General features: G+C 34.9%; 1 protein-coding gene across 5 annotated transcripts in view; it reads left to right on the top strand.

The window, feature by feature from the left end:
• The window catches only part of LOC117427195 (potassium voltage-gated channel subfamily H member 7-like), a 55,068-nt gene that overhangs the window by 13,694 nt on the left and 13,973 nt on the right, over window positions 1–27,401 (top strand). For 2 of the 5 annotated variants that reach the window (XM_034045656.3, XM_034045657.3), the window contains exons 3-10: window positions 6,412–6,567; window positions 13,007–13,441; window positions 14,661–14,681; window positions 15,353–15,376; window positions 16,055–16,269; window positions 21,754–22,179; window positions 24,867–25,266; window positions 25,619–25,818. In XM_034045656.3, coding sequence (XP_033901547.1) covers window positions 6,412–6,567; window positions 13,007–13,441; window positions 14,661–14,681; window positions 15,353–15,376; window positions 16,055–16,269; window positions 21,754–22,179; window positions 24,867–25,266; window positions 25,619–25,818 — 1,877 coding nt within the window. The remainder of the gene's footprint in view (window positions 1–6,411; window positions 6,568–13,006; window positions 13,442–14,660; window positions 14,682–15,352; window positions 15,377–16,054; window positions 16,270–21,753; window positions 22,180–24,866; window positions 25,267–25,618; window positions 25,819–27,401) is intronic. The other 3 variants (XM_059033739.1, XM_034045658.3, XM_034045659.3) reach the window with 3 other exon arrangements.

The raw sequence follows: 27,401 nt of genomic DNA on the forward strand, positions 1-27,401 counted from the left end.
AAGGTTTGAAACAAACACCTAAGAGTACAAGGGAGTCTTTTTTCTGTTTATTTGATGTATTTATGTCTATAAGTTGCCAGAAAATTGGCTTATTGTAAGGATTTTGACAATAGCGATATTTAAAACCATCAGCATTTAGCCAAACCAAACCAATCAGACATCATGCAAAAATAGGTCAGCATATGAGCTATATGCAGATACTGTCAGTTTAGGGTGGGTGCCCTTCCACATTTCATTATAGTTACAGCTAAAATATATTGTGGTGAATTGTGTACAAACATTGTGTGACATATGTAAGAACATCCTCTGCTACACCTCACTGCAGGAGATTTTCATCTCTCACTGGGAATAACACATGATCTGAACTGTGCTGAAATCCGAGACCAATCTTGAAACCGCTGCAAGTATTATTGATTAGTTCCTTTCAAACAGACTAGAAATGTTATTTTGTGAGGGACCTCAGGGATTTTACAATGGGCGATTTATTAAATGTGGATTAACAAAAAAAAAAAAAAATTATCTGCTAAAATTGCTTTTTCTTGACTTGAATCTGCTTCCTTCAGTGTGCTTTAATAATAGTTTCTTATTAAGGCTTCACATATTCCCAGGCTTATTACTAAATCTTTAGAACGAACACAGAACCAAATGAGTGCAGATGACAAAAGATCTAATTTAAATGAAAAACTAAAATGTAATCTGATTGAATGCTTTATTAATAATACATTTTGGAAAGAAGCAATTAATTAGCATTATAAATCCTACACACTTTTTATTGACTTTGTTTTATTACTGCGTGTTAATTGGAATCCGAAGTGACATGTAGTCAGACAACAAACAGTGAAGAAGTACAGTACTGACCCTGACCATTGTTATGAACAGAAACATATCATTTCAAATCTACCTTTTCTTACATTTTCATGGAACGTGATCAGAAGTATCAGAGAAACCAAAATCAAAATGAGATCAAACTGTTGACTAAAACATCATACAGAAAAACCTAAAACCCTGTCAGTCACAACATTGATAAAGACGTGAACTTAATGGCCCATTTTTTACAGCATACCGAAGACAAGATACTTAAAGCCTTTTGGTAACAAATCATATAGACTTGAGACACAGCCAGGGTGGAGCACCATTGCCTTTTGTCACTGGATTCCTTGGCTTAGTTCAGGGAGTACCCAAGGAGCAATCATGTCACCTACATGGAAATATGAAACAGCTATTCAGTAATAAAAAACAAACACATGAGGGCATATTCACAAAGAACCGGAAATGTTAAAATTGTGGCATTATTTATTACCACCACCAAAAAAAAAATAAAAAAAATCCATCATTTTAAAAGACACTGTTTTCTTGTTGAATTTTAGGTACAGGTATATGAGAAAAATACTGTAGAGTAGCACTCAACTTGAGCATGACAATGTACAACATATACACTGTTATAAACTGTTAAATATATGTTTTCAGAATAATGGTGTTTAAAATGTAATATTGCATAATTTAACAAAAGCCAAAGAGAACCATGACTGATTAGACCTGGTTAAATTTGAGAAGCTCCTTTAATTATTGATTGCTGAAAGGCATGCCGTAGGGAACAAAGCTAGCTTCATGAGTGTGATTCCTGTGAAACTAATGGTGCCAATGGTCATTTATTTGTAATGAATAGGTGTAACTTGTGTGAGTTTAACTGAGGTTACTGTAATGTAATCACCTAGATGCGTTGAATAAGCAGGCTAGAATTCCTTACAAAAAGGAATCCCCTCAGTTGAGAATGAGTCATTCTAGATGAAGAGCTGTCACACCGAAGGAGTATTAATCAAGGTTTATTGGTAAAATCTATTTTACAGCTTACTGAATAAGCGCGATTAATAGTATATCTCATTTCCTTTGTTGGAGAAATCTCGGCTCTTTGCTTGTATCGCATACATCAGTTTAGAATATGCAGATAATTCAAAGGTAATGATACAGAGGGAAACGTTACTGCTGCTTGCTGGTAAAAAAAAACAAAACAAAGAAAAAAAAAAACATTGTGTGCTGTAGCTCAGTTTGAATCTAATGATCTACAGTCCTTCAAATCCGCCTGACCTGACAATCCACATGCTTTCTCTATTGTATCTACACCTAAAAGAATAAACTGTTCATAAACTTTGAACATAAAGGGATCAATTAATGCTCTGAAGCAATAGCAATATTTGATTGTTTCATTAAAATGTCATATTTCCTTTATTTAAGGACATTTAAATGAAAAGAATCTGTGAAATGTCATGCAGTGTGTATCATTGTGCATTTCAGCTGCATCTGAAATTTAATTAGAACAGTTGGAAGGCTTTGGTAAACCTCAACCAGCCTTTTAAAACCATGCCTTTTAGGAATGCTGTAGGTTAACGTTCATCTCTTATATTTTACCATATGTAAGCAAAGTAATTATTCTGATGAAATCTGACTGCTGCTGTCATGCTCTTGCAGTTTTGCTGCTCATTCCTAGATGCCTGAGAATACATATTCAAAGATGCATTGCAATGTTCTTTATTTTTATGATTTCCATTACACGAGAGTAGATGTTAAAACTTCATGCTGATTTGAACTCGGCTCTCGCCAAGATAAGCACCAACTAAGACGTAGCTTTACAGTAAACTAATGTGATCCATATGTGTCTCCATCCATTTACGTTTCCTTCCATATGATGATGTAGATATCCTTCTGTCTGGTGTTAATGGCTGAAGTGTAATGCTGGCTCCAGGGATCAGCTTATTTTGCCTCCCTGGCGCATCAGCACACACAACGGCTGCGATGCTGGCTCCGGGGATCAACCACAGTGCGGCCTCCCCAGCGCATCAGCATGAAACTAATTAAGATGGTACATGGCTGAGTTTATCAATCAATCAATCTTTATTTTATATAGCGCCTTTCATCGTGGACCACCATCATAAAGCGCTTTACAAGATGCAGTAACAACAAGAAAATGCATGATACTTTAAATACAGAGAAATGCATAATGCATGCTATAAGGTTAAAAAAAAAAAAAAAAGCATAATACATTAAATACAGTGGAAAGTGCATAATACATGATAGCAGCATAATACATGAAATAGTGCATTAAATACAGTGGAACGTGCATAATACATGAAATAGTAGCAGCAACACAACAGCTAATAGCAGATATCAGTCTTAAAGAGCATGGAAAGCAAGAGAGAATAGGTGGGTCTTGAGAGCTGATTTAAAGCGAGCGATGGTGGGAGCATCACGCACCAAAGCTGGGAGAGAGTTCCAAAGAATCAGAGCCATGAAGCTAAATTACCATTCTTCAAGCGTGGTGCTACTACGTCTGTGTCAAATATTTCCAGTAAAGAACTCAGTGTTGATGCGTTTTAATAAAAAGGCCTAGATAAGACTCTTTGACAGATGCTCATTGAGAGGAAATACAATATTGTATCTAACAGGTGTTGGATTGTGTTGAAGGAAATGCAATATGTAGAACTATAAAAGATATATTAATAGAAAGAAACAGACAAAACAACAAATCCTTATTTAATTTTAGAAGTGGTTAAACACATTAACAAGAAGTGAAGCAGCCGTGAAATGCACAGTACATAGCAGATGATAATAAGGTGCAGGGTGAAGCTTATTTGAATGCCATTATCTACAAAAAAAGACCTTACCTATAACATTTTTAAACTGTACCACCCACATTATTTCCCAGAATGCATTGATTTGCAGGTATCATTACGTACTTGCCAGATGTTTTCCATATTAAGGGGCATAACTCTGTTGGAAACACTTATTTATACTGCTTGGTACTGTACATTAATGGCACATCATGACAAACTTAAAAGTGTATCCTACTGAACCTAATACTACAGGATTGAAGTACTGCTGTGCGTAGCAAGATACCAGAACTTTAAATAGATTTATTGCCACTGGGGTGGCAGTAAATAGCCTCTTCCTCTTTTTTTTTTTAAACATTGATAAATCCAACAGTAATGCATTTCAGAGAGGCAGGGAGCCTTGTTGCCTTTTGGGGATTGTGTCTATCCATGTCCTATAAATAGCTCTGCTGTCACACAAGACTTCTAAACATATCTAGTGAGGATAGTTATGCAATCTTTATTATTTTTGGGGGTTTCTACTGTAACTTAGCTTGCAGTCAATTGATAGTTATTGATTCTTGCATATTTTTTTAATTGGTAACCCATGTTAAATGTGTTTTTCTAGTATTGATGAATACCCTGTGATGTATTGCACATCTTTGGAGCATTTCTTTTGCTTTGGCAGCTTGCTCTACTGACTTGCAGAGGTTTAAGCTACCACACTGACTAACTGAAATTTCATTGTAGCGAATATCAGGTTCACAATTGGTTTCTTGAAAAGAAAATCTATTTTCAGTGCTGTAAGTTCTCAGAATGTTAAGAAATTATTTGGGTTAAGATCACTTCACTTTGTGGTGCAGTTCCTCGGTTTGAGATTTGATTATCTATTGAGATTATATATTGATTATATTATTATAATTTGTGCCTGATCGCACTGGATCCCAAATCTGGTGCCTTCTGATGCCTGATTTTTTTGCAAAAAATAATTCTATATAAATAACATCACTTTCCTCGTCCAGAAATTGAATGACAAAACAGTACTGTAACAATATATTTTAGGATGTGATGTCTATGAATGAGAAAATAACTTGTTTTTCACACCCCAAATACCAAAACGCCCCAAGACTAGAACAGTGTTGTCGCTCCTGTTCATCAGATCAGTCAGTCTGCCACTGGTATTGTTCAAACCTTGAAGATTATGTTAAAACATGGTTAGGCAATGGTCGGCATGCTACCGACATATATGGGAGCTGCTGTAAATCAAGGTCAGTACATTAGGTCTATAAACAAAAATGCTATCCCTAATTAATTATAAGTTACAGTACCTTTTTTTTTTTTTTTTTTTTTTTTACAAATTAACCTCTGATTATAATAGATATTTGAAAGTCAAAAATATATATTGATGTTCATGACCTTCCCTTTTATGGCACTGCTATCATTAGTGTGGCTTTTAAAAAGTTCCAAATAGCAAAAAACGATGATGGCTGTGTGCTATTGTTCAATGATAAAGATGCATAAAATGTCAAATACCATATCTTTATCACAGTTGTTTATTTATTTCTTTTTTTATCTGGTACTTTTCAAAAGCTGCTAGCATTTCAAAAGGATAGCGTCACCATAATGAAAAACTAATCCTAGGGTTAATCCCCCAAACAGTTATATTGCTACAGAAGCCAATGAATGTTTACTCTAATAAAATATAACAATGGGTCACTCTTACGTCAATGACTTATGTTAGTTATTATATGTTTTTTTTTTTTTTGTTGGAAAGCCCAGGATAATACTGTTATGGGTCTCGGTCATCCCCATATGAAATAGGTTATAATGTCTCAAAACAGAGATGTTTTTCTTCACTTTCTCACCATGTGGGTCATGCCATGCAGGGTCAGCTCTTCCTTTCCATGCACACAACACTTAGTCTGGAAACTCAATATATGTGTTATCAACTAAGAAAGAAAGAAAGAAAGAAAGAAAGAAAGAAAGAAAGAAAGAAAGAAAGAAAGAAGCATTGATAGCATTATGTTTAACCAAAAAGTTACCACTACCACCCCTGTGCTGACTCGGGAGGGCGAAGACGAACACACACTGTCCTCCGAAGCGTGTGCCGTCAGCCGACCGCTTTTTTTTTCACACTGCAGACTCACCATGCAGCCACCTCAGAGCTACAGCGTCGGAGGACAACGCAGCTCTCGGGCAGCTTACAGGCAAGCCCGCAGGCACCCGGTCAGACTACAGGGGTCGCTGGTGCGCGGAGAGCCGAGGACACCCTGGCCGACCTAACCCTCCCTCCCCCCGGGTGACGCTCGGCCAATTGTGCGCCACCCCCTGGGAGCTCCTGTCCACGGTCGGCTGTGGAATAGCCTGGACTCGAACCGGCGACGTCCAGGCTATAGCGCGCATCCTGCACTCCACGTGGAGCGCCTTTTTAGCCCTGTAAAAAGTTATTTACTTTTTATAGCTTGGGATCATCTATGATGAATCAATGTTTATACTGTATATAGAGTCTATAAGATAATTTGAATATATTGTATTTAATTAATTATCTCCTATTTTGTTTATGCTCTAAAGATGTGTAATACATCCCAGGGTATTCATCAATGAAATCCAATACTAGAAAAACACATTTATCAGGGATTACAAATTAAAACCAGTCAAATGACTGATTATTACATTGTCTGCTCTTTGTCCTATATAGGTCAGTTATTGTGACTGTAAAAATATTTACCTTTAACTAGTTTTCTAAGTTCCTTGCTAGAACAACAGTAAACCAACATGATGTATCCAGGTAAGACCTTTTATTAACCCAGTATTTCTTTCCTTCTAGAATCCATTTTCCTGTGCAACACTCACATAATCCCAGTGAAGAATCAGGAAGGGGTGGTGATGATGTTCATTTTGAATTTCGATTACGTGCTGGATGAGGAAACCGGTGGCTCCTCAGAGAGACTGAACCACACCTCACCTGCCAAACCTGAACACCGTGAGTATGATATCCTCAGCATTTATTCCCTTGCATTGCTCTGCGGATTTTGTAAATACACATCTGCGTGCGCAAAAATGTTTTGCACATGTGCAAAATTGCGACACATGTACGAAAGGGAAATGCCGAGTGCATCTCAAAAGATGTGCATGCACAAATTCCTAAGGGCAACTGTACGCTTCCACAGCAAGATGCTTCAGGGATTATGCAGATAGGTCATTAGCATCTCATTGACCCCTGAGATGCTCCTGATTACATATGCAGAGCAGATGCGCCTGTGCAGAATGATATGTACTAAAGTGAGCATCTAATCGCTCCATTAGTTAACTTTGCAACACTTAGGAATTGGCGTAAATTATGTGACAGGGTTATAAAAAGATGTGCTTGTGTGAGTGTGTTCTCCAGACAGAGAAAGTAGGGCCATGGAAAATTCACGGTATCGCGAATTTCACGGAAAACGTGTATTCGACTGGCTACCGTGAAAAATATGCATTTTATTTTCCTTACAGTATTTTCCATTACTCTTCACCTCCCCTGTTCATTTTATATTTTTATCAGGTAGAAGCAGTGCTACAGTAGCTGTACACGGACCGGCGTCAATGCCGTGCATTTAGTTACTAAGGCAACGGGGTCAAACAAATACCGGCTTCATGATTGGTGAATTCCTCATACTGTACAATGACATTTCTACATACTACTAAAAATGTACAGTGTGTATGAAGAAAAACACAAAAGTTTCAGTTTTGTCATTTCAGGTTTGCAGTTAACGTTCCCGCCATGTTTAATATTTTGGGATTAGAGGCAGCAAAATAGGCTATGGGAAGTACACAATCATTTTAATTAATGTGTCAACATAAATTTTAAAGATTTACAAAACTCGAAACTGTTGCTGAATTTGTTTTTAAAAAATCTATTTTTTCTTCTTGTTACTTTTTTTTGCAGCCAACACAGACAACTTGTTTCCAGGAGAAGTTTGTTACATTTTTAAAGATTGTTGCAATTGCGAATCGAGTTACAATGTTCATTTTTAAAGAGTTGACTCAGTAGCTAGGCTAAATGTTAAAATGTTTCAGCCTTGGTTTTCGGTTGATGTTCCTGATGAACTATAAATGATAACACATTTTAGACAACTTACATCACTAGAATATAATGTAAATAGAAAATGTGAATTCTCTGGTGAGTGTTTTTTTGTGTGTGTGTGTGTGTTTTTTTTAATAAAATGGCGGTTTCGTAACAGTGAAATTATTATTATTTTACTGATATTATCATTCGTGAATTTCTTTAAAAAAATAGCATGAATTTTCTGGGTCCCTTGAGATAAGTATTTCTGTCCTGAGCAATGTGGCAATAACATAAAAATACCTTGTGATCATGGCCTTTAATGAGATATCTTGTTTATACCAAAAATGCATATATCAATAATATAGGAGGCTGTGTGGTCCAGTGGTTAAAGAAAAGGGCTTGTAACCAGGAGGTCCCCGGTTCAAATCCCACCTCAGCTACTGACTCATTGTGTGACCCTGAGCAAGTCACTTAACCTCCTTGTGCTCCGTCTTTCGGGTGAGACGTAGTTGTAAGTGACTCTGCAGCTGATGCATTGTTCACACACCCTAGTCTCTGTAAGTCGCCTTGGATAAAGGTGTTTGCTAAATAAACAAATAATAATACATACATATGTAATTTTGTTTTAAACAAATCAGCCCAGTTATCACTAGTGCTTCTGTTTTGTACAGTTTGTTTAATTTTTCAATAATTGTTTAATAGGATGTTAGTAGTTAAAACACAACCGCACAATATTATAGAGAGACAGATAAAGCAGAAGATCATACTACTATAATCTCTATGGTACAAACAGTTTTATTCAAGGGATGTATAGCTAGAATTTTTATTTTTTTTGCATGTTTTATCATCGTCTGATCTTCATGATATACAGTAATTAAGATGGTTTAACAATGGTAATGAAAATTAATGCATAGTTATAAATTAAATAAGGGTGTTTAAAATATTAAAGGTGCTCCTATCAAAACCTTCATACTTGTTTTAAATGATACGCAGTATGCAATATAATGCATTTGCATTGCAGGGTGTTGAAAGAAAAAAAAAAGATTTTGTTGAAGTGAAGTTACTGTAGCCATGAAAACAATCTGTAGACTGTCATGATCCCATTGCCTGTGTGAAAGGGTTATGACAGCTTTATACTGGCACAGGTTGCGCAATTTTGTGCTGTGTGAATGGGTATTTTAAATGATTTTTTTAACGTCTCTGAGACGGCTCAATAGTGGCATTTGTGTGTGAAAGGGGTATTGGACTTGGTGCTAAAATTTCAAGCCACAGCCACACAATTCCTCCTTCAGCCAAATCCAGAGCCTACACTATTATGATGTGCGACACATTCACGTCATTTGAATACTCCTGCCCATATTCAGATGCACAGGTACAGTTTCCAACATTTCACAGTTAATACATAGCTCGCAACTTTTGAGATAAATTAAATACGCATCTGCATCTACTTGCTCTTGCCTGCTCTTAGTACATAGGCCCCCAAGTGATTATGTTATCAGTAATAGTAAGTTGTGGATCCTCACAGCTGCTTTAAAAAAAGACCTAATTGTTTAGGTTGTTCATCTGGTTTAGAACACTGCTAATGTTACAACAGTTGTTTATTTACTTTCTTAGCTATTTATCAAGGGCGTCAATATCAACAGAAGGTCATCCCAGTTCCCTATTTCAGTTTTAAGGTGCCTTCACATTGACATTTGTTTGATAAAGAGCTAGTGTAGAGTAAAATTTCACTGCCAGATGGAGAGAAGCTTCCATGAGCTTCCCTGTGTAATAGTCACTTTGACTGCATTTCAAAGTGGTATGATCAAAACTGATTGCTTGCCTTTACAACTGAGGTCTTCACAAATATGAGGGGAGCAGCTGAGGACTGCAAAATTATGAAAGGATGTTTAAATGATCACACTATATATCACATGATATCAGCTTTGTAAAAGAATTACCCATTTAGTAACAGAAATGTGGCATTTCCTAGAAAAGCTTTTAGGTGCAACTTAGATTTTTGCTCATAGGGAATATCAAGTTAGTAATTTAATTGAAAAGATTACCGGATGTCTTTCAGAATGGATTTATTTATTTATTTATTTTTCTTGTAAAGCGCCCTGGGATGCTTCGCATGAAGATGTCTGTCTTCGGTCTTTGGCCATCCATTATACAGTAGCTAAAGTAACAAAAGCTATGCTGGATAGCAAAGCATTCACAATTTATGGACATAAGGGGAAAAAAAGATCTAATTATTGTTATATGCAAATTTGATCAGCTGGTATCCTAGCGACAGACAAAAATAGGCATACAGCAGACTCAGAGATCAATCCCCGTGATTATATTCAGTACAACAAACCATGATTTTCCTGGAACAAGACAAGAAACAAAACTACCTACTGTATATCACAGGGGTTCTTTCCCCAATGCATAATAATAAATTCAAAGGTAATTCATTTGTCTCTTTTTACTGAATTTGGTTCCATAGTTAACCCGTCCGTACACTGCAGTCCAAGCATGTTGACAGTACAGTTTGTTATATTAGTATAAGAGTCCTAACCATATAGGGGTTAGAATAACAACACTGTGGTGTTTCAGCACCTAGGGTGCCCCAAAGCAGTACATCAAACAGACCCAAGCTGTTCCACAGAACTAACATCCAAACACTTCAGCCAAATGAAATTGTCACATAATCACGTCTGTCATTAATTTTTTTTTTTGTTTGTTTACTTCACAGATTCTGGTATTTTTTAGATACTGCAGTTGCTCCAAAATGGCAGAAGGACTTTCTTTTACATTTTATTGAGCGATGTCTGTTCATATAAACGTGAGCTGATTAGATTCCGGGGATGATCTGCTCAAAGATGTCTCCATTTTGAACTTTTTGTTTGGCATGTGGAAATGGGATCATAATTCTGTGCCCTGCTGTTGTATCAGCTATGATGTTCTGTAGTTTGGTTTCATGCTAGCTGGTCTTGATAAGGAATTAGCAGGAGTGATGCAGCTGGACAGAAGATTGTAGCATCTGCTGCTACATTTTATTACTGTGGATTTATGCATTTAAGCATATGTGTAGCAGTACCTAGAATAATTTAATTCCAGCATGATGCAAGCTTTAAACCTGAAATCTTGTTAGAAATGTTTATTTGTTTTGAGTTCCTAATTACATATATAGCTTCAGGTGGCCTAGAATTACCTTAAAATGGCATCTTTCAGATATTCTGGTCCGTGTAAAATATGTTGTCCTTCATAAAATAAAGATGCAGTGCATCGATTCTATATCATTCTCGATAGAATGGCTGTCAATGGTTGCTTCAATATTTATTTTTTTGTTCATTGAAGGTAGGAGAGGTTAACAGAGAATAAAAATAATAATGTCATTATTACATTTGCTGATAGCAGACCTTGATTGATGTGAATGATTTTTTATACTTCAGCGTACAATCCCTTTGTTGAAGTTTTCTGTTAAACTGATCATGAAGATTTGTTTTCCTTGGTTTAAAGTGTCAGCTACAGCTATGGCCAAACGTTTTGCATCACCTAGAATATTGAGACATGATCATGTAATAAAAAAAAATGATATCTCAAATGTCTACGGGAAGCCATAATAGTAGTACAGCATGTTACATTTTTCAATTTTATTCAGTTTTTGGTTAAGTATATGGAAAACTACAAAGTGGTAGTTCTATATGTTAACGTAACATTATTTAGCAGGATTTATTAGACTTTATGAAGCAAAATGAGTTAGGGTGATGCAAAACTTTTGGCCAAAGCTGTACATAACTACAGAAATTGCAGACACTCTTCCAGCTGAACTACTACAAGACATCAAAATCAGTAATGCAATATAACACAGTTATATTAGGCCATTGATGCAGAAGGATCTCTGTGTATCTGCCAAAACTGTGACTTAAAGAATGTTTTACTTTATAAAAAGAAAACTACCTCATATTTTTAAAGAAAATTACACACATAAAGCAGTATAATACATACTATAAGACAATTAGGAAAACATTTAAATGTAAGTAAATTAAATATTAATTTGCTGAAATAGTGATAACTTTTTTCAATTTTTTTTTTTTAAATATGAGCTCTTAATGAATATACTGGGGGCTGTTGTCCCCAACCCCATATGAGATCTGCAACTGGCATTTATTATTATTTTTTGTTTACCCAATTTCTTTTTGTGAATTCTGGAACTCAAATTTTCCTATACTATCCATTATGATTTCATCGTTTGAAACAAAAGCATAACAGTATGCAGAAGAAATGACTGCTTGTTACATGAATTCTAAAAACAGAGCAAGAACATGCTGTCATTATGTATTATTAGGTTTCATTTAGTTTGCTGCTGAACTGTGTGTCAGGCCCTGTTTGGAAGATGTGTTGTAACAACTCAGCTAACACACTTTCTCAGTGTGTAGGCTGCAGTTTTAAAATATAAATTGCATTATCCTTGGAAAAAAAATCTGTTACTCTTCAATAACAGTTTTCAGCTGTTTTAAGCTGGTCTAGTTTAACATAATATTTATAAATCCTCTCTAAAAATATGCCTTAAATCCCTTAAAACAGTCCTTATAGGTTTTTTTTTATTTTTTTTTTAATATGACGTTTGCTTTTTAAAAGAAAAAGAAAATGTATTTGGCCTAACAATCTTAAGAAATATATTTTGAAAAGCAAGTCAATGGCATTTATTTAATTTTATTCTATTCAGTTGTGAGTCACAGGTATGAAGAGCCTCTATATACAGTTGTGTTGTGCACCTAATGCATATGGCTTTAGGAGACCAATTATATTCACAATATAGCATTCAATTTCAAAATGATGAAGCAAAACTGGAAAATAGTTCCAAGGATTTTGTGCTTCTCTTGTATTAATCATATATTTAACAATAGAATTTGCTTGTCCTTGACACTTTGTAATGCATAATACTCCTTGGTGATTGATTTAAAAAAGCTGTAGAAACTTAAAGTAGACACACACTTCAGTGGTATTTAATCTGTGTTTAACGGTGATGCACATGTGTTGGCAAGTGATTGTTGTGACATTTGTTTCTACGTGATATGGGAAAGAAACCACTCGGTAGAGGATTTGTATGGATTTGTTGAATGAAGGCTGTTTTATATTTCCTGCGGAGGTCTCATTTACATTCTTCATTATTAATAAAGGACTCAAACGTAATAGAGTTTCAATAGCCAGAATGTATAAATATAAAGTAGTAGGTGTGTTATAAACCAACAGCATTTTAATAGACACATTCACTTATTTCATACAATACTGTTTTGAATTAAAGATTGTATTTACTGTATATGAAATGTATGTTTTGCAAACCAAAATGAAGCTTTCTGGAAGCGTTTTTTTTTTTTACTTTTTTATATGTGTATTCCTTTATTTTCAGGTAAGGGGAGATTCTTCAGATTAAGACTGGCTGGTTTGAGACTCTTGGGTACAAGCAAGGAAAGCCTTCCACAGGAGGACCCAGATGCCGTTTTAGTCGATTCTCCCAAACAAAGTGTTGACTCTGTTGCCATGAAGCACTTTAAATCACCTGCAAAAGAGAGTTGCAGCCCTTCAGATGCTGATGACACAAAAGCACTGATTGGATCTAGTCACTGCCCAGGACTGATTAATGAATCAGGACCTCTTGATCACTCTTCACCCAAACACCAGTGGGACAGGCTCTACCCTGATATGCTGCAATCGAGCAGATGTCTGACCCATGCCAGGTCAGAGGAGAGTATTTGCAGCATGAGACGAGCGTCATCAGTCCATGATGTTGAGGGGTTTAGCACCAACTCAAAGAATGTTTTCAGGGACCGACATGCAAGTGAAGGTATTACCATGAATGACAAATCCGATGCATATTTTTTTAAAGAGTGATCTTCAACCTAGGACCCACACTGAGGTCACGTTCATTTTCCATGTGTAATATTAATATGCACTGCTATAATAGGGTTGTAGGTGGGGATACTATAAGGTGGGAAAGGCAATGTTAATTAACGCAACTACGCCATGCATTATATTGTATAGAGTTAGAATTAACGTTTTCTTTTAGAATGAGTAACACATTTATTGCATAATGGATTGTTGGTTGGTACATTGTATTGTAAATGGCAATACAAAAATAATAATGTCAGAATCTACCAACAATCACATTGGTATAAAATGGTTTGTTTGATTTTTTTTTTTTACAGTAAATGTATTAGTTCTTTTTTAGCTTTGAAAGTCTTGCAAGAAGTGTCTTAAATGCTAGATGACAGAGCTGAAGTTTCATGGGTCAGAGTATCAAACCCTTTCAGCAATGTTTATAGTGCCTAGTGAGAGCAAGACCCTCGTTTTACAATTCTTCAGAACCAGTAAAATAATTACTTAGCAAGTCCTGTATATACACTAATTACATCAATAATATGTCAATGACCATACTGTTCAGTACATCAGAACTCCACCTTTACCAGGAGCTAAAAGAAATATCGTTAGAAAAGTAAGGAAAAACAGTGGTTAAAGTCCAGGGCTTGTAATCAGAAGGTCCCTGGTTCAAATCCCACCTCTGCCACTGACTGACTCCCTGTGATCCTTGTGCTCCATCCTGCAGATGAGATGTTAAATGAGTGTCCTATTATAAGTGACTCTGCATATAGTTCACAGCCTACCTCTGGAAAGCTGCTATATAAAAATTAAGATATTATTATAGAATAAGTAGCTTCAAATGTAAATTCCTTATATTATCGTTATAATATTTGATGTTGAGTGATTCAGGGTTATATTGCTATAATATTGAGTTATTATCAATTGTCTTCCAAATCTGCTTTAAAATAGTGAGGGAAATGTTAAAAACATACAAACATTTTGAAAAAAAAGTCCATGCTACTGTCTTTTAAAAAGGGAAATGAAACAGTGGTCCAGTGGTATTAACAACTATGTATTTATTTTCTTCTGAAACTTTTTTGTATTTATTTATTTATTGTTTAACATGTTCTTGCTTTCGTGATGAAGCCTGTTGTAGTTCTTTATTTTTTTCTTTCTTCTTTTCAACACTTCTGTGGTGCTTTCAGACAATGGTCGCAATATCAAAGGTAACACAATTCATGGTACAAAATCCATGTGTCCAGTTGAAATACTAAAATACTTGTTGCATGAATTTTACTAAGGAAATACTAACATAGGAAAATGTAGATTACAGCAAAAGGGGTAGTTTGTGGAGTAAAGATTATTTATCACAGGTGTTTTTGACAAGCTGGGCATTTAATATTCTGAATAGAGAGCTTGTCTAAAACACGTGTGAATACAATTTAAGTGACACAAAAAACCACAGCTTTTGTTGTCATCTACAGCTTTCCTGTTGAAGTTAAATTGGGATGGCAAATGAATGACTGTAAGCTTGCAGCTGTGATTGTTCTGTGCTAACCATATGAACTGTATTCAAGCTGTATGATAAAACCAGCCTGCTTTTGGGAGATTTGATTTCTGACAAGAAAGCAAATAGAAAGTGGAGAGCTGCCCCCAAAGAATCTATTCATAAAGAATTCAAAACAAAATGATTTAAAGAACAGTATTTAATCAGAAAAAAAAATGCTGACCATGATTTTGTTTCATGAGGAAAGATTTAGCCTAACTTCTTACTAAATCTCAAATCATTAAGATCCAACTATTCCTTCGTTCTGATTGATATTTTATGCACCTCCAAATATCAAATCTTGATCCTTTCTCTTTACGCTTTCCCCTTTCTGTCTCCTGAAAAACATAGTTTCTCGTTCCTGGATGGCAGGGGGTATGGTTTGAATTTTTTTCTATATGTTTTTAAACTTAGCATGCAATTGATTTGAACCATATTTTTAAATGTATTTATTTATTTATTTATTTATTTATTTATTTATTCATTCATTCATTCATTCAATTATAAAACACTATTATTTGTAAAACAAAATCAGACCCAGAATAACAACATGTTTATATTTTAGTTAAAGCACAAATAATCAGGGATTATTGCCACATACATTTTTTTTTAATAATCTTTTTTTTATATATATACTATTATACCTTGCAAAACATATTATAGGTGAGTATCAATATATAAGACGTAATTAATACTGAATTCAAAGCAGTGTTTTTTTCACTTTTGATTTAAACATTTGTATGTGCCGTAACAGACTAGCCACTGACTAAGTATGGAAATTCACAGGGGTATTTAACACAAAAGTTAGAATGAGCTAAATCTGTACATAACAAAACATTCGGTACTGATATACAGTTACAATGGTTAAGTTATTATTGCATTTCCATCTTTCTAATCCCAAAAAGAAAGGACTGCTCAAAGAGCAAAGGAATAGATATTCACAGTAAGGGAGGTCTTTTTTGGTACCCTCACTTAAATGCTGTTAAGAAAAACCAAATGCAGAATAACATTTCAGTTAGAGTCTCTGTGATTTGTATGTGTTTTGAATTTCAGGGCCATTCAACCACATCAAATCAAGTCTGCTGGGTTCCACATCTGATTCAAACCTCACCAAATACAGCACAATCAACAGAATCCCTCAAATTACGTTGAACTTTTCTGATATTAAAAATGAAAAGAAGACTTCTCCTCCTCCGTCTTCTGAGCAAACCATCATCGCACCAAAGGTTAAAGACCGAACGCACAATGTTACAGAAAAAGTTACTCAGGTAAGACATATGTAAGACATTTGTTAAACATTCCCAGTGGTCCCCTAAAGGAATCATAATGGTGTCATTACGGTCTGATAGTAATATTTTGAAAGACTGGTAAGACGTAGTTGTGATTCAATCTGAAGCCTTATTCTCAGAACTTAATGAAAAAAAGCATTCTTCTACCAGAAACTATGGAAACATTTTTAATAATGCGACAGTGGTTTGAAAGAAGACTGTTGTACTGGAGCATTTGTTGGCACAGCAAATTTACAAAATGTCATCTCAAGATGTAGATATTGCAAATCCTTGCATGCTAATTGATAAATCTTAAATAGACTTTCTCTAGGTTGTCTTGTGAGGATTGCATTGTGGTCCATTTCTGTTTTTTTTTTATTACATTTCTGCTATCTAGCTATTTTTTTGGGGCGATAGGGTCTTTTGTTAACATAGAAAGCTAATTAAAAGTGTTCCTCCTTGTGGTACGTTCTGTCATCCATTACTTTTATTTAAACTAAACATGTACAACTAGGGTGAACGTTTAGTCTATATACTGGCGTCCCATTTTATTCAAAGTCATATAAGACAAAAAGTATAAAATGGATAACCTTTGGGTTGGTAATAATTTTCTAATTAACCAGGAGAAATGGAAGATGAACACTTGTCGGAGAAGCAATTTGCCAGATTTCCGCACAAGCATGGCTAGAATACTTTGTGTCTTGGAACATTCGTTATTTCCAATGGAGACGTCAAACATGACATCATATGTCCGTCCTCTGCCCATACAGGCACCTAGGTGTAATGTTCCTTGTCATTTCTTGAGTGAGCCAGGTAGTGACAACACAGGACTACGATGTCCTCAAGCACAGTAATGCATCTCTAACAAAGACATGACTGTGTTCTAATAACATTAGCTTCATCAGACTTCATCGTAAAGAAATAGTTTTGGCTCTTCAAAAGGTCAGAAACATAAATAGCCAACATTAAAGTATCAACACTCTCCACTAATGAATCCAGTGTTTATATTGACTTCACATTTAAAGCAACCACATCTCTTTATTGCCATATTGCAGGAACTCTGACATGCTTAATACAAAATGCAAATGGAACAATGTGAGCACAGAATGCAAATAGTAAAGCCACCTGTCTTTATTTTATTGGATTTTTATTTGAATAACATTTGCAAGAAATCTTTTTTTTTCACAAAGAAGAAACTCTTTGATAAAAAGATTAATTATCAAAGCTCAATGTGGGGGAGAAATACAGTATTGCAGTTCAAATAGTACATTTATTTATTATATAAACATAATACATAAGATATATTATTTAATGTGACATATCTGCTGGTTGTTAATTATTCTGCACTGATTAGAGACCATTCCTACCAATACTAAAGCATGAGTTGCAGTTTGTCCAGAATGTGAGGGAAAGAACATTTACTTTTTTACTCCTTGAAGTATATAGAAAAGGTAAAAACAGAGGATTGAGATTTAAAATAAAAATTCTCAGACTAATGTCTCATATGTAGCTGGTATTATAGTATATTCATGCTGGAATAACTTATCATAGCTAAGTGAAACCTATACCCATAGAAGGTTATTATTACAAGAACTGAACAGTAATGCAGCTTGTTAACTGTGGAAGATGACAACCAATTAAGGTTTTTAGCCATAAAAAATTATGGCAGACAAGGAAACAATATGCCCAATGTATTATTTTAATGAGCTTTCTAAAATAAGAACATTAAGAGCTAAACATAGTACTGTATCAATCGTTAATTTGGTATATTGTGTATAACATTATTTACTTAAAACTAGATTATAGGAGTTTTAAATAGAATTTGATTTTTTAAATCCCATGAAACTAACTCCTATTACAACTGCTCACATATTTATTTCAGATACATTCTATAATTTATTTTATTATTTTTAATTCCTCTGTCACGCAGAGTACCATCAAATAGTAGTATATGCAGATTTATAACTATGATTCGACAGAAGGGTTATGTACAATCAGGACTAAGAACTTTCCCTTTTGATGCATTTGATGCTCTATTGTAATCAAATATGCCACTGCTGATATATAACAGGAAGGTGGACATTGGGGTGGGGGATGAGTCATTACATCATTTTATAATCGAATCAGAACTGATGCACTTTAATGGAAGACTTTGCAGTCACACTTGACAGATTTGTAAACCATTATCTTGCCTCTCTCCAGCCTCATGTAATTATGGACTATAATTTTTGATCGAAGCCAAAGTACAGTACAGTACGAGACGTGTGAGAGGCATAATACTCATGAGAACTGGCGGTGTATCTTAATTGTGTATCTTAATTGTAAATCTTAACTGTAAGGAGATGCATAAAGAATGTAGTCTAGCTAGCCCATCAGCCAGTGATGCAATTGCATGGGAACACATGTTTCCTGCTTTTAACTCTGGTTGCGTGTTGACAGCTATTCAATATTTAGAAATGTTTGAAGCCAAAAAAATTATCAAGAATTTTCTAAATCAGATTTCCTCATAATAAAAGTAAAAGTACAATTAAGCATATCGCTGATAATGTTGAACTCACAAGGCTTTCAATACGTTGAAAAATGTGAATACCGATAATAACCCATTAATGTTTATTCATCATGACATTTTAACATTCAGATTCAAAACTAATAAATATTGAATACACCTATGTCAAAGCCTCCATTGTTGTCATAACCACCTCCGTTTTCACCTTATATTTATGGACTTAGGAACAAGACTCCCAATTGGATAATCATCTTGGTGCTTTATAAATGCCAGGTTCTATAGTTACCTTATAAATCTATATGACACATGAATGAATGTGGAAATGCACAATGATTTTTCACATACTTTTCTTATATCTCTTTTAGTATAATCCTGATAACCAGCAAATCTTTATGAAAGGACAAGATAAACCTTATCTGAGGACCTTTTAAGTAGGGCTTCTTGTGCTATGTTGCCAACATACCATTGAAAATCTCTTGTTCCAAGCTATTCTTCAAACAAGACTTGCGAGGCAGCTGTGATAATCCAATTCTCCATTCCGTGTATATGCCTGACACACTTAGTGGCATAGTGTTAGCAATATAGGGGTAACTCCTAATCCTTGGAATTTAACCATTACAATAGTAAACGCAGATTCAAGTACAGTTGAAGTCCTTAGCAGAAATCCAGAAAAAAATGTGTTGTTTTTAATATTTATTCAAATAGATTGTGCTTGAGTAAAGTAGGGAACTGCATACTGTAAGTCAGCTCATTTTGTCTTTGTAGTAGGCTTGAGGTGGCTGGAAAATTCAGTTGTAAACATCTGTTGTGATGACAGGTGGTGTTTGGCTTGACAAGCTTTGTCCACAGAGACTATCTTGCTGCTTCAGAAACAGATGCCTGGCTTGGTGAGATGAAGGTTATAAGATGCATGAGTTGAACCTTAATGCATAGGTTACTTTTGATTTGCAAGCATTGTAGCTGCCAACATATGCTAGCCTCCTAAATGTACAAGTGATCATGAACTATGGTATAAACATGTGCAGTCTTAGCAATATCCCACAAAGTAACACATATATCCTCTGAAATTAGGAATGATATAGACAGTACAAAGCAGTATCAGCAACACATTTGAGGATATAAAGTAAACAGGTTTCAACTGAAAATGAAAAGGGCATGGCGTTTATTCAAGTCTTTTATTATTTTTAGAATATTCAAGGCCTCTTAAGCACTATCTTGTTTGGTTTTATAACATTAGCATGGAATTAATCAAAGGCTGGAGCCATTAGTGTTTGTTCAGATACAGTGTTCTCTTGTGCCACACTGCTAATGCAAACTGCAGTACAAAGTGCTACTATAGCTGATCACAACGCAGCAAAAGAAGATAGCAACCGTCAGAAATACTATTTGCATATTCCACACTTGTTTTGCATAAAAGTTAATGCATGCAAAAAATTTGCATGTAAAATGGACAGCAAAAGAACATGAATACAATATGAGGCACGCCTTTACTGAACGTTGGTGAAACCATTTCAATTTTGCTTGAAAATGTATAGAAATAAATTATGGTCAATGCCAATTATTCCATGTAATCTAGTTTTTAATGTCACTCAAATATTTTCCGAGTTGAACTAATGCATGATTTCAAATACAAATAAATGATGCCATCCATGTACAGTATTTGATTAATTAGGTTTGGGTTTAATATGAATCAGAGTGGCATCATGAATGAATGTTTACTTCCTATAAATTCAATAGTAAATTAGAAGTATTAGTATTACTGTTATTCATGGAACTTAAAATTAAATGCTTCTGTGACTTCATAACGTAGATATATGTATTTGCTATCCAATGGCAAAATAGATGTTATTTGTGTAGGCCTTAATCTGAGACAGAACAACATGTGTTTACTATTGTGGCTATAAAACATTCTTTACAGAAACCTAATGCAATTAATACAGTACAAATGTTTTCAGCCCTGACCCCAACATTTCCTGAAAGCGGTCACTTTCTTCATATCTTTTTAGACCAAATAGTATTTGAACTGCAGTACCTTGACTGCATTGGGCATTAGATGACCATGTCTACATCATGTATCTTCTCAGTACCTTATAGTACTTTGATATTATCAGAGCAATCTTAACTGAAAATTAAAAATTCTGACCAGCTTTCTGTAGGAGCTATATGTAGCAGTCATGTTTTACATTCCAGCTTCTTTCAACTCTTAAATCAAATTTGTTTTCAGCTTACTAATTCTTAAAACCCAGAACTGTTTCCAGTTTAAGGTAAATCTGCATAAAGTGGAAGGGAAGCGTGGTTGCTCCACACAAACTTCAAGCAAACGGGGTGGGATTGAAAACAGAAAAAAAAAAAAATTAGTTCAGATAGCTTTTCTGTCTTTAAAAATAATGGTTAGGAAGATGGAACATTAACAATTCTATTATTGCTGTGTTATGGAGAGACACTGGCGCCTTGCCGCAATCCAGTATTATCAAACTTCAGGTGTTGTTTGGATGTCCTGATTTTGCAGTTACTGAAGCTGAATATCTGCAAATAGTAAGAGCATGTGTTGGACTGCATTTGATTTATGCTTAACAGAATTTTAAAACTAATTTGTATACAGTGGTATAGGTGGTCTTTTGATTTAAATCAAATAAACAACTTGTCGAAAGAGGTTCCATTTAACAAAACCACAAAGTGACAAATATACAGGAACGTCTTCTGTATTTTCTTTTGAAGTTTATGACTCATCACAATCATAGCTAACAAAGTAATTTCATAAATTATACCTGTCATGCACTTCCAGTCACTATGTAGGTCTCACAGGTTTTGAAAGAAGGAGATAAAAACTGTGTTTTTATTTCTCAATTTGAAAATAACAGGTTCTAATTTATTTCATTATTTTCCTTTGGCTTATATATAAATATTGCGCTTCTTAAACCATAAAAACTGAATTAGTTGATTGTTCTTGTAACAGTTCTTTGTGTTTCTGGTTTTAGGTCCTTTCTTTGGGAGCTGATGTTTTACCGGAGTACAAACTTCAGACACCACGTATCAACAAGTTCACTATACTTCACTATAGTCCCTTTAAGGCAGTCTGGGACTGGCTGATTTTGCTGTTAGTAATATACACTGCCATATTCACACCATACTCTGCAGCCTTTCTTTTAAATGACCGGGAGGAGCAAAAGAGACGAGAGTGTGGCTATTCCTGCAGTCCCTTGAATGTTGTAGACTTGATGGTGGATATTATGTTTATCATTGATATTCTCATCAACTTCCGAACAACGTATGTTAACCTAAATGAAGAGGTGGTGAGTGATCCAGCAAAAATAGCTATTCACTACTTCAAGGGCTGGTTCCTAATTGACATGGTCGCTGCAGTACCCTTTGACCTGCTCATTTTTGGTTCTGGGTCGGACGAGGTAAGCCATTAGGAGTCCAGTGAATTTGTTATTTGAATAATCAATTTCTCTTTTAAAAGAACTATAGGTTCACAATTGAGTGTTTGAGTGTGATTTGTTTTGTTTCATGGTTGGGTCTGATTATAACCACAATTTGGTAACTGTTAGATTTTATTGTGAAGCCAACATGTGTGTCCTAGCATTAAGAGCGCTATATAAGAGTCATTTGTATTTTATTGTATTTGTCCTTCCTGCAGCAAGTAAGAATATCAGCACCTTGGTGATTAAGCCTTAGACAGGATTACAGGGGTTTGACTAACATTGTAATCTGATATCTTGTTGCTGTTTACTCAGTCTAGATATTATTTTTAAACATGGTTTGAACATATAAATATGGCTAGTAAAATTAGTTGTTAGGTAGTTAAAAATCACACAGCATCAAATCAATTATAAACCAAACAGATATTTTTCAATCAAGCTTCCAAAAATATATAGCACCTGTCACAATGTATGTAATCATAAATTGTACTCAAACTTGTGTTATTCACCAGTTATAAGAGAAATAGCCATGTTGAAAGTAGACATTTCCTTCACTGGGGCTACTGCACATAAAGTTATTTTCAATAAATCCATTAGGCAATTAGCCACTAGTAATTTCCTGCAAGCTATACTGCACTTGTGTTAATTATACATACCATTAAGTTACTGCAAATTATAAGGTACCAATATCATAAATAGACTTTGTTCAGTAACAGATGATGATTTGTAAAATATAAAACATTGTGTCTGGAAGTATGCATCAGAAAAGATAAATAGCATTGGTCGTAAAGCAACACTGATATTTGAATCCACTCCCTATATAAATTCACTGCAGCATACCACAGTAAACCTAGTAGTTGAGTAAAGCATATTAAAAGCACTGTTAACCCTGCTAAAGTTCATGTAAGGTAAATCACAGAGACGTGTGGCATAGCCTTGTAAATGCTGAATGGCAAATGCATAGTATAGTCATGGGAAAATATACTCAACAGGAATTCCTAACAGTCTTATTTTATGATGAATATTTGATTTGCAGTGGTACTGAATAATCTATAAACCTGTCTGGTTTCTTATGGTGTGAGACTCATTATAATACTGTAAGACATTTTTGCTTAGTTGAGAATTCACATTAGTTTTGAATTAATAATATATAGTTTTGAGCGATTTTGAATAGGAAGCATTAAGTACTGCTTTTGAGACACATAATAGAAATAATGGGTTCTGACAGACTTGGATAGAGGAAGGCTGATGGTAGGTTCAGTTGTCATGTGCTTCCATAACTAAGACTGCATAAATGACTGATGTTTCATGAGGAGCAGTCATCAAAATTGATGACTACAGCCCATTTGGGAAAATAGACTTTGATTAAGATTTCCAGTCCCAACATCCCTGCAGGTATTAGAGGTGAATACTCTATTAGAAATGGTTACAAATCCATCAAATATCAGGCACAGAAAATCATTGCTGAACTGGCTGCCAGTGATACCTCTGCAGTTTATTAACAGTTTAAAGGCAGATGTTTCTATTTTTTTATCCATGTATTATATAGCTTTAGGAAGAACAAGATGAAAACAAATATAAAGTATATTACAACAAACAGTAAATAATGCAGTGTATTTGTTTTGTAAGACCTTTACTTGGACTAAGCCATTGATGTTAAATGCTCACTTTCCTACACTTTAGACTATGTTGGTACCTTATTGATGCTACTCTAAAGGCCTTAGTTTCTTGCCTGGTGAAGAACCTGAGGTTATCAAGCACCATACTGGCAGCTGTGAAAGAATCCACTCTTGCCAAAGACAAGCAGAGTCATGCGTCTGGCTTGGTGTTCATGCATCCTGCTCAGATGCCAGCTGTGTACGGAAAGGGCAAGGATATGAATGCAATACCACATGCTGGGACACAGAAATAGCTCCTACTATCTGGCAGTGGTTTAAGCTATAAAGTAAACAGATACAAACTTTTGCCAATTACCCTTTAAGAGCAACCAAAGCACTTTCCCCATAGAGCTTGAACTAAACCATTAGTCTGCTGTGTGACAGTTGATGTTAATATTGATCGCTTGAGATCTGCTTTTTCATAATGAAAAAAAAGGTCATTATTACCTTTATATTAAAATTAAAACCACTAGTGCTAAACCATTGATTGAAGCAGGCCCGGCTCTTCCTGGTGTATTTTTGCTTTGCTGTCTAATTTAATAGTATTTAATCTATTTTTTTTTTTAGGTGACGTTTATCTGCTCATTTAAAATGGTCAGAGAAAGTTTTCCATATTTTAAATGATGTTACAGTAATGACAAGGCAATTTAATGTTTGATGTCGTGATTGCGCAACTAGTTCTGACTACCCTATTTGTCTCTTTCAGTTACTGTGATGGGTAGGAGACTAAACAAAAATGTATAGTGTTCTACTTGCAACCTTTACAAGCAACAAACGCTAACTGCGTGGAAACACCTAATTTTCTATACACTTAAGAGAAGTATCACTAAAGTCATAACTGACTTTTTTTTTTAAACATACCTAACATTATCTAATAAATGTTCACATTTCCTGTACCTGCCTGGGAGTCTCAAAATAATAATCAGTTATTAGTTATTATGAGGCTTCTGCTAGACTTCCCAGTGCATTATACAGCAACAGTAATGATCTCATTATATTTCTTCTCCTCAGACAACCACTTTGATCGGACTGTTGAAGACAGCTAGACTGTTACGATTGGTGAGAGTCGCTCGTAAGCTGGACCGATACTCTGAATATGGGGCTGCTGTACTGATGCTGCTAATGTGCATTTTTGCTTTGATTGCACACTGGCTTGCTTGCATTTGGTATGCCATTGGGAATGTGGAAAGGCCGTACCTGATCCATAAAATCGGCTGGCTAGATTCGCTGGGGCAGCAGATTGGGAAGCGATACAATTACAGTGATGCCAGTTCAGGACCCTCTATTAAGGATAAATATGTGACGGCACTTTACTTTACCTTCAGCAGTCTGACAAGTGTTGGATTCGGCAATGTGTCTCCAAATACCAACTCAGAAAAAATCTTCTCCATATGTGTCATGCTGATTGGCTGTGAGTCCAAACTCATTTTACAATTGCTTTGGGGTGGTGTTGTGTTTTTAGAAGTGCAGAAATTCAGTATAGAGTAAACACATACATGCACTAATATGCATTTTAAAGCTAACTAACTGCCTAGTGAGGAACCACTCCTTATCTAAAATGTAACTCTTTATTTCTCGACTGTTGCTCATTTTGTATTTATTTATTATTAAGAGTATAACTTTGTATTTGAATGTATACACTTGTTCTGAAAACTTCTAGTTAAGGACTATAAAGACATAACCTCAAACAGATGGTAGAAAGTGATACAACGAGTATCTGTAAGATGCATGTGTTTAATTGGTGCAATACTTACTTTCCTCAGCACTAATGTATGCCAGTATCTTTGGGAATGTCTCTGCAATTATCCAGCGTCTGTATTCGGGGACAGCAAGGTACCACATGCAGATGCTTCGGGTAAAAGAATTTATCCGATTCCACCAGATTCCCAATCCCCTGCGTCAGCGACTTGAAGAATACTTCCAGCATGCTTGGACCTACACCAATGGCATTGACATGAACATGGTATGTATAATAGTATACCGGTATCTGAGTAAAACAATACAAGTAAAAGAATCACAAGTAATTCTGGTAACGATGCAGTACCAGTAATGCCAGTAAAGTGCATTTGTGTTATGTTCTCTGTTGCTGAATGTAATTATCAGACTATATTTATTTTATGAAATCAGGGCATCAATTGAGAATACTTGTACTGTAATTCCAGTAACACTGATAACAGTAATTGACTGCTTTCTGGAATGACTGTTTGTGAATAACATGTTCAATGAAGATAATAATCATTGAATTGTGAAAAGATTTATGCCTATCTCAAATCTGTGTTCCACATGTCTATATTCACTATGCTTATCGAAGACTTGTCTTTTTCATGTCTGCTTCACAACTTATTTAATGGGATAACTACACCCTCTGGTAAGAGCAGGAGGTATTTGTATACAGATCTGTATGATACATTTGTAAAATAATTCATTATTTGTGGGATTTAGTTGGCTCTTGTAACTATGGTACATGTATTTTAACTACAGTATAAAGATATTTGGGGTATACAGACAGCATGTATACCTAAAAAGTTTGTAAAATACAGTGCTTGAAATCAACTGTTTTCATGGTAGAATAGTCGCCTATTTTATCTCACAATGCATATTATTTCTTACTGCATAATAAATGAGTTCATATGCATATCATTTGAAAAATTATGTTTTTATTCTTTAAAAAGTAGCATTAATAGTGTACAAGCTGTTGTGCTACTGTAATTCTTAAACTTGAATCATGCACACACCTGAAACTTATTAATACAGCTCAGTGGAATTCAAATCATGTGCATATGTCAAAATGTTGCATGTAGTTTTGAATGCTTGCTTACGCATGAAATCTGTCTATTGAAACATGCTACCATTATTTTCATATCATATCTAAAACATAACTACTTATGCTAAAATCTTAGTGATACTCTGTTTGGGAGCTTGAAATAGCTTTTCAGTTGTGACACTTTATAACTGACTGCCCTTGCCAAATGTTGCCAACCTTTCTCCAAATTCACGGAAGCATTGAGATTCGTTTTTTAAACTTTTGCTTCTGTATATGTTTTTTTTTTTTTTTTTTTTTAAAGAAATGAACCTGTTAATGTTTTTTTTTTTTTTTTTAATGTTTAAAAATCACTTTTGTTATTAAACAAACTAATATAGACAGGAATATTTTGAAACATTAACATGTTTTTTCTTTTCTTATCGAAAAGAGCATATGTTATGTGTTGCATTATATGTACATGTATTCATAAAATGACTTCTGTTTATGTATATAACCCTATACTTTACATTATAAGTTATTTTCATACCTGTGATGTATTGTATACCAATAAAAGTCCCCCTTAGTCAAATCACCATTAGTAAATAAACACCCTTAAAATTATGAAATAGAAGAGAACACTTTGAAAATGTAAATAGTTTTCATAGTTTATGACAGTAAAATTAGGAACCTAGATGGCCGGTATTTTCCTTACTTTACCACTTTCCTACAGTATCATTAAAATGAGCTAAACCATTTTTATTTTAAAAAGGAGTGATAGTTCACTTCAAGATTACTCTGATCCC

Source organism: Acipenser ruthenus, chromosome 11 (assembly GCF_902713425.1).
Source record: "Acipenser ruthenus chromosome 11, fAciRut3.2 maternal haplotype, whole genome shotgun sequence".
Classification (NCBI taxonomy): Eukaryota; Metazoa; Chordata; class Actinopteri; order Acipenseriformes; family Acipenseridae; genus Acipenser; species Acipenser ruthenus.